The sequence below is a fragment of the Prenolepis imparis genome, unplaced genomic scaffold (assembly GCF_030444845.1).
Source record: "Prenolepis imparis isolate NDT839.2.m4 unplaced genomic scaffold, iyPreImpa1.0 SCAF_21, whole genome shotgun sequence".
Taxonomy (NCBI): Eukaryota; Metazoa; Arthropoda; class Insecta; order Hymenoptera; family Formicidae; genus Prenolepis; species Prenolepis imparis.
In genome coordinates, this window is record NW_028141179.1 from 176,780 (window position 1) to 191,471 (window position 14,692).

The 14,692-nt window shown below is 41.3% G+C and overlaps 1 protein-coding gene across 1 annotated transcript; it reads right to left on the minus strand.

The window, feature by feature from the left end:
* Positions 1–10,386: 10,386 nt before the first annotated feature.
* On the minus strand, positions 10,387–14,390 carry LOC145946784 (insulin-like receptor). Its single transcript, XM_083056542.1, has 4 exons — positions 14,125–14,390; positions 11,641–12,073; positions 10,682–10,850; positions 10,387–10,559 (listed from the first exon to the last, which is right to left on the minus strand). Exons 1-4 carry the CDS (start codon positions 14,388–14,390, stop codon positions 10,387–10,389), a joined length of 1,041 nt encoding a protein of 346 aa, XP_082912668.1.
* Positions 14,391–14,692: the final 302 nt, after the last annotated feature.

A 14,692-nucleotide genomic window follows, 5' to 3' on the forward strand; every position in this document is an offset into this window, starting at 1 on the left:
GGAAATTCGTATAGATCCCAAGCGCGAAAACTCATGTTTAAGAATTGCCCGCTTTCCAATGCTCGTAGCAAGGACAGTTTATTAACCTCATTCAATAGTACATGAGGCATACGCCATTGTATCTTGAATAATTCAATAGCAGCTTCAGCAGGTCCATACAAACAATTGTTGTCGTTGCGCGAACGTATCAAAATTAATTCATGGCGAGCATTAATCACAACACGTTTATAATCTTCGCAAAATCCCAATAGCATGTTGAGCGGCACGCAAAAGTTGAACATACAAATTTCATTACATGACCCATTATGTGTCATATCCCATCCAGCATTCTTCAAGATTTTACTTCTCTCGGTTGTTAAAGAAACATAATTTTTCATCGTTGAAGTTATTCCAACGTTTCTGTTGCGATCAATCTCCACACCATTGAGTTCATATCGAATTTCATCAAACATGAACGCAACACAATTATTTGTTAATATCATCGTTTCATTTGCATCTATTTTAGATGTTATCAACTTTCCCTCGACATACAAAAAGCTTTCGCACGGCAACGTGTACAAATCCTGGTGGTGTATAGGTATCCGTATCTCGTCGCTATGTCCAAGCGATGTGTTAGCATATGGATTGTATGTATGTGTCTCAACCTTGACGATATGATCATCAAAGACTGGTTCACCACCAATATTCAAAATATCAATCATCTTTTCGTACGATGAATCCCAATGATTTTAAAAATTCGCGATTCAATGCGCTGAGTTTCTTTTTAGTGTAACGAGATCTCTGATTATTGTCGCTCACTGCCGCAGTTGCTCTCGCAAAAGTATTGTCCCTCGTAATGTCCCTCGTAAAATTATTATCTCTCACGTGCTCCGTATCATTTAGCACGAGCATCACACGCTAATTTTGTCGACGCCGTACGTGCAATCTTACAGTAACTTCCTCTCCTCGAAAATCCAACAATCGTCCTTCTTGATCAACAATGCGTATCGTTAGATCAGTAATGCTCCGTACGACGATCGGGAGATAAATGATCTGTGCAGGCGTTTCCGATATCTTATATCCTGGCGGCACGCTCGGTGAAAATTCATGTATCGTGTGTACGCGCTTGTCATTACTGTACGCACCAGTGGTGACGCTACATTCTATACGGATAATATTCACGCTAATAATATTTATAGGTAAATCCGAATCATACCATTTGTGAGGTTGCAATATACGATTCGATGAGAATCCCAACAACGATCCTATATTGTGTGGTTTATTAAAGTTTATTCTATAGATGCATTTGATTTCGCTCTTTAGAGTATTATGATTGGCGCGAAGCGCTATTGCATCTTCATTCTGCTCTTTATTGGAAGGATATTGTGAAATTGCACGTCTCAGATACTCATCTATAGCATGTATTTCGTATGACGTGTACGTGTACTCAAAGTCACTGCAACAGCCAAAATATCAGTATCTGGAGAATTTGTTGACGTCGATCGATGAAATCGGCTATTTTACATTCTCCAATAACAGTGACGTCATTCCACCGAGCGAAGCATGTCCAAACTCGATTTTCGTTTTCGATGACGTGGCGTGTGACAAACAAAATACGATAAGAGAATACTTTTCAATGGGACGCCACTCGAACGTCGACTGCTTCTATCTCTGTCAGACATACGCAAGAATACCGAAACATCTTATACGCGACAACGCAAACCTGCTAATCTTGTTTAAACAGGACGGTACCAACTTGAAACATGTGTACAATGACCACGAATACTGACATGTCATACGAGGATTTCAGTGAATTATGTCGTACTTGTTGGCAGCAAAAGTATGGATTTCTAGTGATAGATAAGGATAGCTCGCTTACGAACGGCCGATACAGAAACGGATTTAACGTGTTCGCGATACCGCAAAACAATTAGTCGTTGCCGATGTTTCTGATGTGAGAGAGGTGAAACACGAGCGTTCGACACTCTACCGACATGGCTGAGAACGATAATATTCGCGAGCGTGAAAAGATAGCGAAGGAGATTGCGAAAACTAGTGAATTAATCCGCAAGAAACATCGCGCTTTGAAGACCGGTAAGATCGATGACGATATCGCGATCAAGATCCATTTTAGACCTATTATTGAGCCGCTACAAAAGATTGTCGACAACTCGATCGCGGTGAAAAACGAGCCGGAAAGTACCGCAAAGATTAAAATCTTACCCATCAAGCGGTACAAGGAGGAGGAGGAGGAAGAGGAGGAAGAGGAGAAGGATGATGCGACACCGAAAAAGAGGAAACGATTAAACCCGAATCGCTCATCGACACAGCGTACATCGAATGCTTTACTGGATGAACCGATGATAAGCTCTACACCGTTCGCGACAACGAGAATCGTACAACCTATGATACCCGAAACACTCGCAAACGAAAATGTTTTCGAAACCTCGGGCAGCACGCTCGAAACATTGTTTGTTCGAAACACATTACAAACGCTGGAAGGTCAAGAAATGTTGCGAAAGCACTTGGGACCACTGGGACAAGAGTACATGAGCACTCTCCTCGGTGGCGACAAAGAAAGGAAAATCGATCACGTGTACGGTGTCTCTTTCGACAAGGATGAAATGCGTCTCGGTAACAAACGATTCGACATTGACAAATATGACTCTATAATTATAGATGAAGTGAGGTACATTGGTACACCAGGATTATACGAATTGATCTTCAAGAGAATTCCCGATGATGACATTTACACGGAGGATGATATGCGTAAATACAAGAGCATATTATTGGCGACGAACGCGCATAAACGCAATTATGACACACAAGGCCAATTACGAAACAACAGGGGATACAAGTACAAACATATAATCGCACCATTGATATCGATTGAAAAGAAAAAATCTGGAAAGGGAGTATTCATGCCTCACGCGATGGTGCTAACCGACAATAAGATCGATTACATACACTGGGATGACCCCAACGAGCTAGTGGATCGGGTACGATTGCTGGACGCTTCGCGCCGAGCTGGCCACAACGCTCACGACAATGAGATCCTGTCGATCACTCGTTTCGGGGAAAAAAAATGCCTATCAACAAATTTGGATTATTCGAACCAAGAAATGATGCAACCGGCACAAGCGGTTCTTGGGATAGATTGGTGAAAAGTTACGTGCACGAAAACGCTCTGTGTCGTGTCGCTACAGACTATGACGCAAGGTCGCGGAAGATTCGTCGTGTAGCGCAACCTGAGGCTGACACCGATGCCGTCAACAAACTGTATGTGGAATCCTGCGTTAAAAGATTGATGAATCAACAGAAAGAATCAGATGAGAAGCTGACTTCGTTCGAGAAGGATGCGGGCAATACAGATTGTGATAAACGAACTTCAACGCGCGGCTAACGCTAACTCAGAAACGGCTATCAACCTGAATGAGCAGCAGTGAACGGGTTAGGAGCGGCTATCGAACGGTTATCGAACATCTACGAAGGGTTATCGAACGGCTACGAACAATTATCGAACAGCTACGAAGGATTATCGAACTGCTATCTAACTACAATGAGTGGTAGTGAACGGCCTAGCAACAGCTGCGAACGAGGCTATGAACGGCCTAGCAACAGCGAACGAGGCTACCAACAACTCAAGCAGGGCTGCGAACGAGGCTACGAACAAGTCTTTAAAGACTACATGCAAGGCTACAAACAACTCAAACAGGGCTGCGAACGGATCAGTAACGGCTACGAACGGATTAGAAACGACTGTGAACAAGGCAGCGAACGAATCAAGAACGATTTTCGAATGGGTCAAGAACGGAAGTAAACTATACAAGAACGGCTCAAGAACGGCTCAAGAACGGGTCAGGAACGGCTACGAACGGGTCAGGAACGGCTCAAGAACGGGTCAGGAACGGCTACGAACGCGTTAGGAACGGCTACGAACGGGTCAGGAACGGCTCAAGAACGGGTTAGGAACGGCTACGAACGGGTCAGGAACGGCTCAAGAACGGGTCAGGAACGGCTACCAACGGGTCAGGAACGGCTCAAGAAGGGGTCAGGAACGGCTACCAACGGCTCAAGAACGGGTCAGGAACGGCTACGAACGGGTCAGGAACGGCTCAAGAACGGGTCAGGAACGGCTACGAACGGCTATTGAAGAACGACAAACGAAAATGAATCATAAAACGAGCGACAAACGGCGATCGAGAAAAACCGACGAAGCGATGAAACAACATAGTTTGGAGAAACGGCAGTTGGTGAACGAACTGCACGCGCCGGCAAGGAAAAATTTTCCCCGAAGACACGTCATAGTGCGGGGATACGATGACCTGTGGCAAGCTGACATCGTCGAGATGCGTCCGTACTCTCGTTTCAACAGAGGTTACCACTACATACTCACCGTCATCGATGTGTTGAGCAAGTACGCGTGGGCCATACCACTCAAGAGTAAAGCTGGAAGCGAGACGGCTGACGCTATCGCCGAGATAATTCGAGATAGCAAGAGATGCCCGAGAAACATGCAAACCGATATGGGGAAAGAATTTTATAACGCCGACGTGCAACGGCTTATACGGAAACATAACATCAATTACTATTCTACATATTCGGTATTGAAGGCATCGGTTGTGGAACGATTCAATCGCACGCTGAAGAACGACATGTGGAAGATGTTTACGCTGAACGGAACTTACATGTGGATCGACGCGTTGGCGGAACTCGTATCGGATTACAACGCGCGCAAGCATCGAACGATCGGCATGCGACCCGTCGACGTCACCCCCGTGATCGCTGATAAACTTTTAAAAACGGTATATAGTAACATAAAGATTGCCGCTCCGGCAAAGTTCAAAGTAGGTGACCCGGTACGCGTTAGCAAGTACAAGAAACTTTTTGAGAAGGGTTACACACCAAATTGGACAACCGAAGTGTTTAAAATTGTTAAAGTGCAGCGTACTAATCCCGTAACCTATCTACTCGAAGACTATCGCAAAACATCTGTCGCTGGAGCGTTTTACGAGCACGAGTTGCATAGCGCGAATTATCCGGACGTATATCTCGTAGAGAAAGTACTGCGCAGGAGGGGTGACGAGGTTTACGTAAAATGGCTGGGATTTGACAATTCGCACAACTCTTGGATACAAAAGGACAATGCAATTTAATTCATACAAATTGTATTTATTAATTACTCAAAAATTAAAAAATATATAATGTGTACAACAAATAAAAGTATTTGAAATATTACAATATACATGAAATATGTGAAATACAAAATCTTTATTAATACATCCTTTCCGTTCCAATATATGAAATACATACACATATGTTACATAACATATCGCACATACATTATATTACATTATATTACATTATATTTTATATAGGGTATCTGATAATGTCCCCATGGTAATGTGTCGGTCGAATCAGGTATGATATACCGCTTATCGTCGTACGGACTTAGAGCAATTTTTGTCTCGCAGATGGTGTATACTTCATGCAATTTCGACCTAATACATGACTGACTACGTGTCATTTCAATCTCGTCGTTCAGGCACCGCGTATAATCGTCGAATGTTATCGTTCCCGCGACAACGTTACTTTTGACACCTTTAACCTTTTTTGTATCTTTCTTACCATCTACTCGCAAAGCGTACATTTTTGCTCTAAATCCTACAAATTCAGTCATTATCGCGCCATTATTTTCATCCTTCATTAGACCTGGCACCTTTTTATTCACAAGCGGTATACTGTACGCGTTGTCAATTGGATAATCGCTCGTATCGAATCTAGCGATATCGCGTTTCATATTTTCATACACGTCTTCGCATTTAATATGATATATTAAACTATCTGTATCGGTGTACATTACCCGACATCTGTCACGATAGAGCGGTGACATGTACTCGTGATGAAATTCGTACAGACACACTTTCGATATGTCGAGTATACACATACCAACATAGATTGGTTTGTTAAATTTTACTTCTAGTTTACGTAATTCTACGGCAATTAAATTTTCTGAAAAGACGCTCCTGCTATGGAAATTTGGTTTCGCTATCATCGCCTCTGCTCCGTATCGTCCGTCCCACTTTGTCAATAATTTTACATCTACATGATTACGCACATTTTCCATCGTTTTGCCAAATACCGCGTTGTTCAATTTGTACAAATTTTTCTCAAAATCATTTTTCGCTTGTGTTCTAAATTTTGTATTTAGTTCAATGTAATCGCGGAGCCATGCGGATTGAGTGAATTGTAATACGCGATGTATTTTTGTAACGCGAAGGCCGTGCCGCGTGCACTGCTGCAGATTGCGGTAGTGTATGACGTAACGCTTCTTATCATATAGCGTTGCGAGAAGCTTATCTTCCCGCTTGCCGGGCGGTTTGTCACGTGTCGGGCAAAACGGTAGGTCAGTGTGCGTGTCGTGAAGATGTTGTGGATACTCTAAATCTACTTCGAGGATATAGCCTGTAGGTGAATCGAGCGCTATTGACGAGATGTCAAAGTTAGATACATCGTCGACCCATCGAAAATCGGCATAAGGCAGTGGTTGACACATTGCCCATCCATACAAATTATTTACATCTAAATACATTAAATATGATGATGGTTTCGATGGATCATATGACTGCATGTACTTGTTATTAGCATGCGCGTATCTTCCTGAACATTGACTTAGACCGCCGCGTATACCCCGTTCAATAAACATAACCATATCGATATCGGTAAGCAGTTCGAAATTTACGCATGTATATTTTAACATGGCGTCCCATGTATACCCAGGAAGAGTATAATAATACGTAGGGTCGAGTCCGTAACTCGCGATGCAAGTGTCGCGAAAGTTTTCAAATATATCTGCCAACAACAAGACATCAGTTTTTAAGTACAGATCGCTGTATTCACCCAAGGTTTGAATGGAGAACTGCTGCCACACGTTGACGGCGTGTGCGTAGTCGCTCTCGGATACAGTGTCACTGGTTAAAGAACTGTAAAACGATTCGCGTGGTGGTAAACGCGTGTCCTGCAGCCTGTCCACGCAGTCAATGTACTCGTACGGAAAGACACCTTTTCGCGTTAATAATTCAAAATTGTTAGCGGATAATGCGGAAAAATTGGAACGCAAAATTTTTAACTTATCCTTATTCAAAAAAGATGCCAATTTGTCAAGACTAGCATTGAGAAATTTGTATGAATCGATGAATCGTAATTTCATGCAAGCTTTCCGATCTTTATCGTCGTCGGTACTATTGACAGTCTTCGTAAATGAAATGTATTTTTCTTTTGTTATTGGAAGCACATCTACTCGTCCTTCATACGCAGTAGCTATTTCTTTTATGATAAAATGTGCGTCATAGCCGGATAGATTATGGAAAACTACAGGAATGACATAAGAGTCTTTGTAGTTTAGATTACAGTTTGAATGCGCGGGACCCCTGTATCGCCCGGTCAGATGACAATGATCGCGTACGCGTGTATCATCCGGCGCAAACGGTTTTTCGCAAATGTGACATTGCGTGACGCTATGAAATTTTTCTCATTCATCTTGCGTTAATTTTGTCATGTGGACATTATCAGACAAAATACCCTTTACGCGATGCGCTAAATTTTTAAGTTCTTCGGCGAACCATGAAACGCAATCGATACTACGGCGAGAATTATACGCGGATAACGAGTTGTCGTACGAACATTGCACGTAATACCCAACGCTAAATACCTCGTGATGTTGGGAGTATGACGCATGTTCCGGCGTCTTCTTCAGCACACACTCCAAGTCAGCGTACACCACGAAGGGAAGTCGCTCCATTCTGTTGTAGTTGTCGAAGTCGAGCCACTTGTCTTTATCGCTTGGTAATCGGATAGCGCAGTCGTTCATTTCTCGACAGTCCGCAATGTGAGCCTCCAATTTTTCGCTCAAATTAAAGAAGTGCAAGCATCTGTGAAAAAAAAAAAATTACAATTTTATTTACAATTTTATTTAAAATTATTATATAATTTGCAATAAATATACATACCGATCGCAGATATATTTCTTGTGGTCATGTTTGCTCAGTTGCGTGCTGACAAGCCGGGATAGATTTTTTATATTATACACGCGAAATGTCCAACGTTGTCGTCCTCCTGCACATACAGCATATTTATATGTTTTTCTCTCTTCCGATCAGTGAGCTGTATCGGAAGAATAGATAATTCCTTCTTCCTCTCGATGCCATAGACGTTGATTGAGATGTTATTTGCCAGTTCAAACTTTTTAATTTGGTTTAATGTCATCGGAAACTCAATGTCCTGAAGATTTAACACTGTCGTGTAATGGGGATATGAAAATTCTCGTTCCACATGTCTTTCTGCGGGATACAGAGCGGCCACCACTGACCATGCGAAACATGCATTGTCCGTTGATCGCACGTTCACCACTGCTCTCTTCGTAATAATTTCTCGCGATAAGTTTAGATAACACCCTGCGCGCATAGGATTGCACTTGTTGACGTTGACCGTAAGATCAAGGATTCGTGACAATGCCCATCCGCTATCACGTTCCTGAAACTCTTCGAGAGACGCCAATGTGGATTCGATGACATGCCGCTCATACCACTCGTGTAAATCGGACGTGCGAAAGAGTTCATAATTTCGCGTGTTAATGCTTTTGTTGGCGCGCTTATCACCTGTCACAAACTCACCGTTGAACACGGTATTTACTTTTGCACAGTTGTGTATTTTTATAACATCTTGCACTTGCTCGAGTACTACACTACTAGCGTCTTCCAAAAATTGTCGCGGTTCGATATAGTCTGCGTTAATCACCGCACCTGTCAGTATCCGATTTTCGAACGCGGTATCGATCTCTCGCCAAACGAGTCTTCCCGTGTTATTATCGCCACTGTAATTACCGCCACTGTAATTACCACCACTGGGTATAAACTGTCTCTGCAATCGAGTCTTTGTACCCTCGAGTCGCGCGATTCTAGCAACCAAAGATTGTCTATATCCAATGGAGAGTCGCGGACGCTTCACACGACTGCGTTCTTCGAGCAGTTTGATAAAGTCCTCGCAGCGCAGCGCCCACTCAAAATATTCGCCCAAGGTGGTGATTTGATGGGACCGCTCCAACAGGTCGCGTTCGTTCTGCTCGATGTTTTCCATTATTTCTTTTATTCACTATTATACCACTAACACTTCTAATACAAGAAAGTAACCATTAAACTTTTTTCACCGCTGCATCTATGCGCTTTCAAATCGTACTATGGTTTGACGCGCTCTCATCCTCCTTATATATATTTCACCTAATTCTATCTTCTTTTCTAACATTTGGCGTATCTCAAAAGATAGTTTGAGATATCGGTTTTATGGATAGAGGAGTAAGGACACAAGCTGCCGAACGTTGGCGCCGATACGTTGCATTCTTCCTTAAAAAATATTAAGAAAAATATTTCGCTCTCGTTTTTATGGGAGATTTTCCGCGAGGATACAAAGCTGCCGAACGTCAACGCAAATAGGTAGAGGCCTATTAAATCACGTTTAGACATGTTCGTCGCAGCGTCGGCCCTAAAATCTTCATTCCTTTCGTAATGATAAAATGTCCATAAAATGAAAAAACATAGTTTTAATGGATTCTAGAACGCTCCGTTGACGAGCAGCCGGACATCGGCGCTTCCGTAATAAAATTATATTAACGAGGGTACAAAATTGTTAATCATCGGCGCTTGTTCTATACCTTTTTGGGGAAAATGTCTAAGAACCCTCATAAAAAAGTCGTAAAGATACCATCTACAAATATTGCACTCAGAAAACTCCCCCTCCTTTGTCGAAACATCCCCCTCCACCCGCGTGACGTCAGCCCCCGCGCCTACGAGATACCCCCGCCCCGCGTGACGTCATACCCCTCGCCACGGAGAACCCCCCGCGCCCCGCACCCCCCTCAGAGGACCTGAGTTAGAACTCTCATAGTATTACTACTACTCTCGTTTACGACCGATTTTCCGCGAGGGTACAAAGCTGCTGAATGTCAACGCTTTTGCACCTATATAAATAACGTTTCGACATGTTCGTCGCAGCGCCGGCCCTAAAATCTTCATTCCTTTCCATAATATCTTAATGATTTTATGGACATTTAATGGACATTTTGTATGAAATTAGAACTAGAATCTTGTGTCTTCTCTCCTTCTACATAATTTTGTCAGAAAAATTGACTCCAGTTTACTAGAGAGAATCGGTAATAAATAAAGGAGCAATTTCCGAAATTATTTAAAATCGAAACAAAGTAATCTGTAGATTTATCGCGTACATATTTTTTGGATTCTATTTGTATATAAGATACAGATATAAGAGAGGTGTATATTGTACATATAAACTTGCTGTAAACTAATTTTACTCCGTCACATCGCAATTGCATTCTTACGAAAGTTAACAAATTACTCACAAATCAGGCGGACAGCTTTCGATGCATCTTCCATCGTGCCGATAATGCTTGCAAACGTAGCACTCGGTGTCGCTCGGACCGAAACACTTTCCAAGGCATTGTTCGTGACATCTAGACCTCTCTAGCAAATGACACTGTTGCGCGGTTGCCAGCAATAGCCGCCAGGACACTGAGAGTATGATACTATAGTAAAATAATATTAAAGATTAAAGGTGATCGCACTCTTTCCCTTTGATAAGGTTTTGGTAACATTTTCGTTATACATTATAAGAAAAAATTCAAAATTCAAACCATCTCCTTTCATGTGCGGGCAATTCTGTTCATTTCTGTTGTCTTTAATGAAATTCTCGCCGGCCGGCACGATGTGGCTCCAATTCAGGGTACTGGTGAAGCAGAGAGCGGGATTCTTCTCGATGCGAACGCCGCCCCGGGAGATCCTGGTCAGACTGGTGAGACCGATCTGTGAAAAAGTTTCGTGGAATTATGAGTCAAGGGTCGAACAGCCGGTTAATTCGATTGACTGATTAACGTCACTTGACCCCGGAGGATCATTTTAATCGGGTCCCATAGCGACAGATTGGACCATATACCTTCGAACCTTACAGACTGGACTTGATTCGGCGTGGGAATGAACGATCGCGAGATGGATTCTCTACGTGACGGACGAGCGTGTCATGTCTGCGCGTATATATGAATAAAAATCCTAACGCTGTATGAAAAATTGCAGTCCCACGAGTCCCGTTTGTCATCGAGAGTGTCGGTATTAAATGCGATAAACTCGGACGATCGGGCGTCGAAAGCTCTTAATAATCCTTCCACGGTGAGATTTGTGTGGAATAAGGCAATAAATACGAATTTTCAACTCCAAACCCCCAATTACTCATATTAAAATTAATTCGTCTGATGTTAAAGATATATGATCAGAAAAAAAAATAATTTATTTATTTATCTATTTATTGACGAGAACATTTAAATTTAAGCAGATATAATTAGGGGAAAAATGTTATATAGCTGTTCAAATTATTAATGACAGAATCCATATTAGATTCATGTTCGTTTTAAAACGGTAAAAAGGTACGAAACGTTTAAGGCAAAAGCTTAAAGATTATAATCTGATTAAGATTCTGCTGCAAGCTAATTTCATTAACAAAGAGTAAAAAAAAAATAGGAAAGTTACGAAAGGAAGAAAAAAAAGAAACCAAGAGAAAACAAAACAAAGGCGGAAGAGAGAGCTCGCGCGAAAATCTCACCTCTTGCAAGTTCTTCATTTCGTAAATCATGAAGGCGTAATCCGTAAGGAGTATATCGCCCCGGATGACCTCGAGATTCGGGAAAAGTTTGCTGAGGCTCTTCAGCCCGTCGACGCGATACAGAAGGAAGTAGCCGGTGATCTCTCGCAGTTCCGGGAAGCTGACATTCTCGAAATCCGCCTCGGTGTTGTTCTCGATCAATACGATCTGCAGGAAGCCCTCGATCACGCGGCAGTCCTTTAATATCGAGAAGAAGACGACGCTGTTCTTGATATCTGTGCTCTGACAAATGCCGTCCCCTATAGTGACGTTCTTGTGTCCCTTCCGTCCCTTTTCGCGTCCTCCGACCTCCTCGCTCGATTTCATGTGCGATTTCGGCAGATTCGACGACTGACTAGACTGCTGATTGTTCTTGAACCCGACATCCGTAGATCTGGACAGAGAGGGAGAGAGACGATCGGGTTTTAATTACAATAGAGTCTGCGAACTTCTCTTCTTTTCCCGCAAACTCCGAATTTTCGATTGTCCGGGCAAACTTTGAACTATCGAGATTCTATCTCTGTATATTGTTATATTAAACTCTCGAATCGATCAAATGTTCTGCGAAATTGCGACGTTGAAATTTTCGTCGGAAATTGATTTTTTTTTAATAACTTGATAGTTACAATTCGATGGGAATGATAATTTTCACACACGTTTAATAAAATAAAATACGTGTGTTTCGTTTCTCGTTAAATTTTCAACGCAAAAGAGTGCTCTTTCGTTAAAATTAAAAAAAAAAATTTTTTTTTTTTTTAACAAATATATTCGCGCAGTTTTTAAAAGGATTACGTGCATTTAAATGAACTTGCTTTTTGTGCGCGATACCATGAATTACTCGTTCAACCAAGTAAAATTAGCGAGGCGTTTAAAAGCCGTTAAGGGGATCCTAGTCGGATCCTAAAGTTAGTTCTGTCGGTACGGCAGAACCAACTTTATTATTTTGGGATATCTTTTTATTGACTATACAGATCAATAAATCCTTTTCCACGATTAAAGTACTTATAAAAACGGACCGCGTTAGCTATAATTCCATATATAAATCATATAATATATAAATCATATAATCATATAAAAATCAAAAATTACAGTTTTGTTATCGGCTTCTTTCATGTCAGCTCGTAATAATACTTATTTAATAAAAATAGTTCTGCAGTTTATCTGTGCATAAAATATAGTATACGCGATAGGGTTAACATGAAGAAATATTAGTAAACAATAAAAAGTGAGATTGCAAGTCTAATAAAAAAGTTAAATATTAAAAACATTTTGACGCATATGTGTGCATACGTGCATATGTTGGATATGTGTGGTGCTAACCTATCGTGTGTATATGTGTATACGTGTATATGTTTGGATATGTGTGGTGCTAACCTGTCGGAGTTCGACCATCCGACTAGGATCCCCTTAATAACTTTAATAAGATCAAAGAGAATTTCAATGTCGACGACGGGGGAGAAGAGAGAAAATATCGTCGCGTAGCAATCTCGACGATATACTATATATAGACGATATACTATATTCCCTCAGATCGATTATTACGTATATATATACGTAATAATCGATCTGAGGGAATTTATTGGCTAAAATAATATCACTTAACGCTCATCGTCGTACTCGAAATAAACGCCGAACTGTATTGTAAATATATTAAATTAAAATTTTTTATTAGTCTTAAAAAATTTTTTTTTTCCTCTAAACAAAATTTTTTTAAAAGACTTTAATAAGACTCTTGATGTAACAATCATGTGTTTAATTGTCAAAAATATTTCCTTTCTTGAACAAATTTTTTTCAGGCGAAACATTTTTTTTTTGAGGAAAGATACACAGAGAGAGAATTTTCTTTTAGAATTTACTCTGAAAATCATGGGATAATATGGTATTGAAAGAATTTTATGAGAATTTCTCTGATTAATATTTATCACAATAAAAAATAATAATATCTATCACAATAAAATGTAAAATTTGTTTGATTAATTTTACTAAAAGTATGTTAAAATTAATCAAAGTCAAAAATTAAAAAAATTTTTTCCATACCATATTGTTTCACGATCACCATGATTTTCAGGATAAATTTTAACAGAAAATTCTGTGTATTTTTTTCAGAAAAAATATATAAAACAGATTATTCAATATATTATAATATAATAATTATATATACGAGGGTGGTCCGATAAGTACTTAGCCTCACCGCCCGATGGTGCCAGTATCACAAGAGAGATTTACTATCGTGTAGTACATTCTCGTAGACGGCTACTGTCAAAATTTCAACCGAATCGGACTCGTAGTTTTGTTTTGACCGCGTGTGGGAGCGAGCGTGTCCACGGATTTTAGAAAAATGGAAAAAGAGCAATATCGGTCGGTGATTCGATTCTTGTTTTTGGAAGGGAAATCGCGCAGCGAAATCAAAGAGCGCTTATCCAATATAAAGCTCTGAATGCATACCTGGAGTTGTCGATGGCCCGGTTGTTCCTGTAGGCGGCGAGGAAGTCGGGATTGTAGCTGTTAGCCGAGGAGCTTCGATCGTAATAAAACTCATCGGAATCATCCTCCCTCGTCCTGTCCGCGTAATCAGGGTCGTACTTGCCCTTGGCGCTTTTATCCCGGTGCTTCGTGATCGCCTTCGACCACCTCTTCTCCTGGCCGAGAGCCAGGCCGGCCATCGTGACGCACAGTAGAACGATCGGCAGCAACGACTTCCTCGTCCTCATCTCCCTGTCTCATTGAAACACCGCGCGTTCGGATCCGCCCGTTGAACGTTCCCGAGTCTTATCCCCACGTGTGTCGTCGTCGTCGCCGATCCATCACTTTTCCTCCTCTTGTATGATTGATCGACGATTGATCGTCGACTCTATCCCTCTCCTCCTCGACTTTATTCCCCACCCTCTTCTCTAGATCGTCTTGATTGTTATACTTTTGTCCGGACTTCGCGGGAGGACTTCAAAGTAGACCGTAGTTTCCTTTAAAGAAAGACCATTTCAAACTATATACAATGGCAAATGGTTCTTGTTTT

What these genes read in the sequence shown, in the direction of transcription:
- LOC145946784 (XM_083056542.1), bottom strand. Translation starts at nt 14,390, where the DNA reads ATGAGGACGAGGAAGTCGTTGCTGCCGATCGTTCTACTGTGCGTCACG. An exon ending in AAATGAAGAACTTGCAAGAG is followed by an intron (nt 10,851 to 11,640) that starts GTGAGATTTTCG and finishes ACTTTTTCACAG; the next exon opens with ATCGGTCTCACCAGTCTGAC. An exon ending in CCCGCACATGAAAGGAGATG is followed by an intron (nt 10,560 to 10,681) that starts GTTTGAATTTTG and finishes TCATACTCTCAG; the next exon opens with TGTCCTGGCGGCTATTGCTG.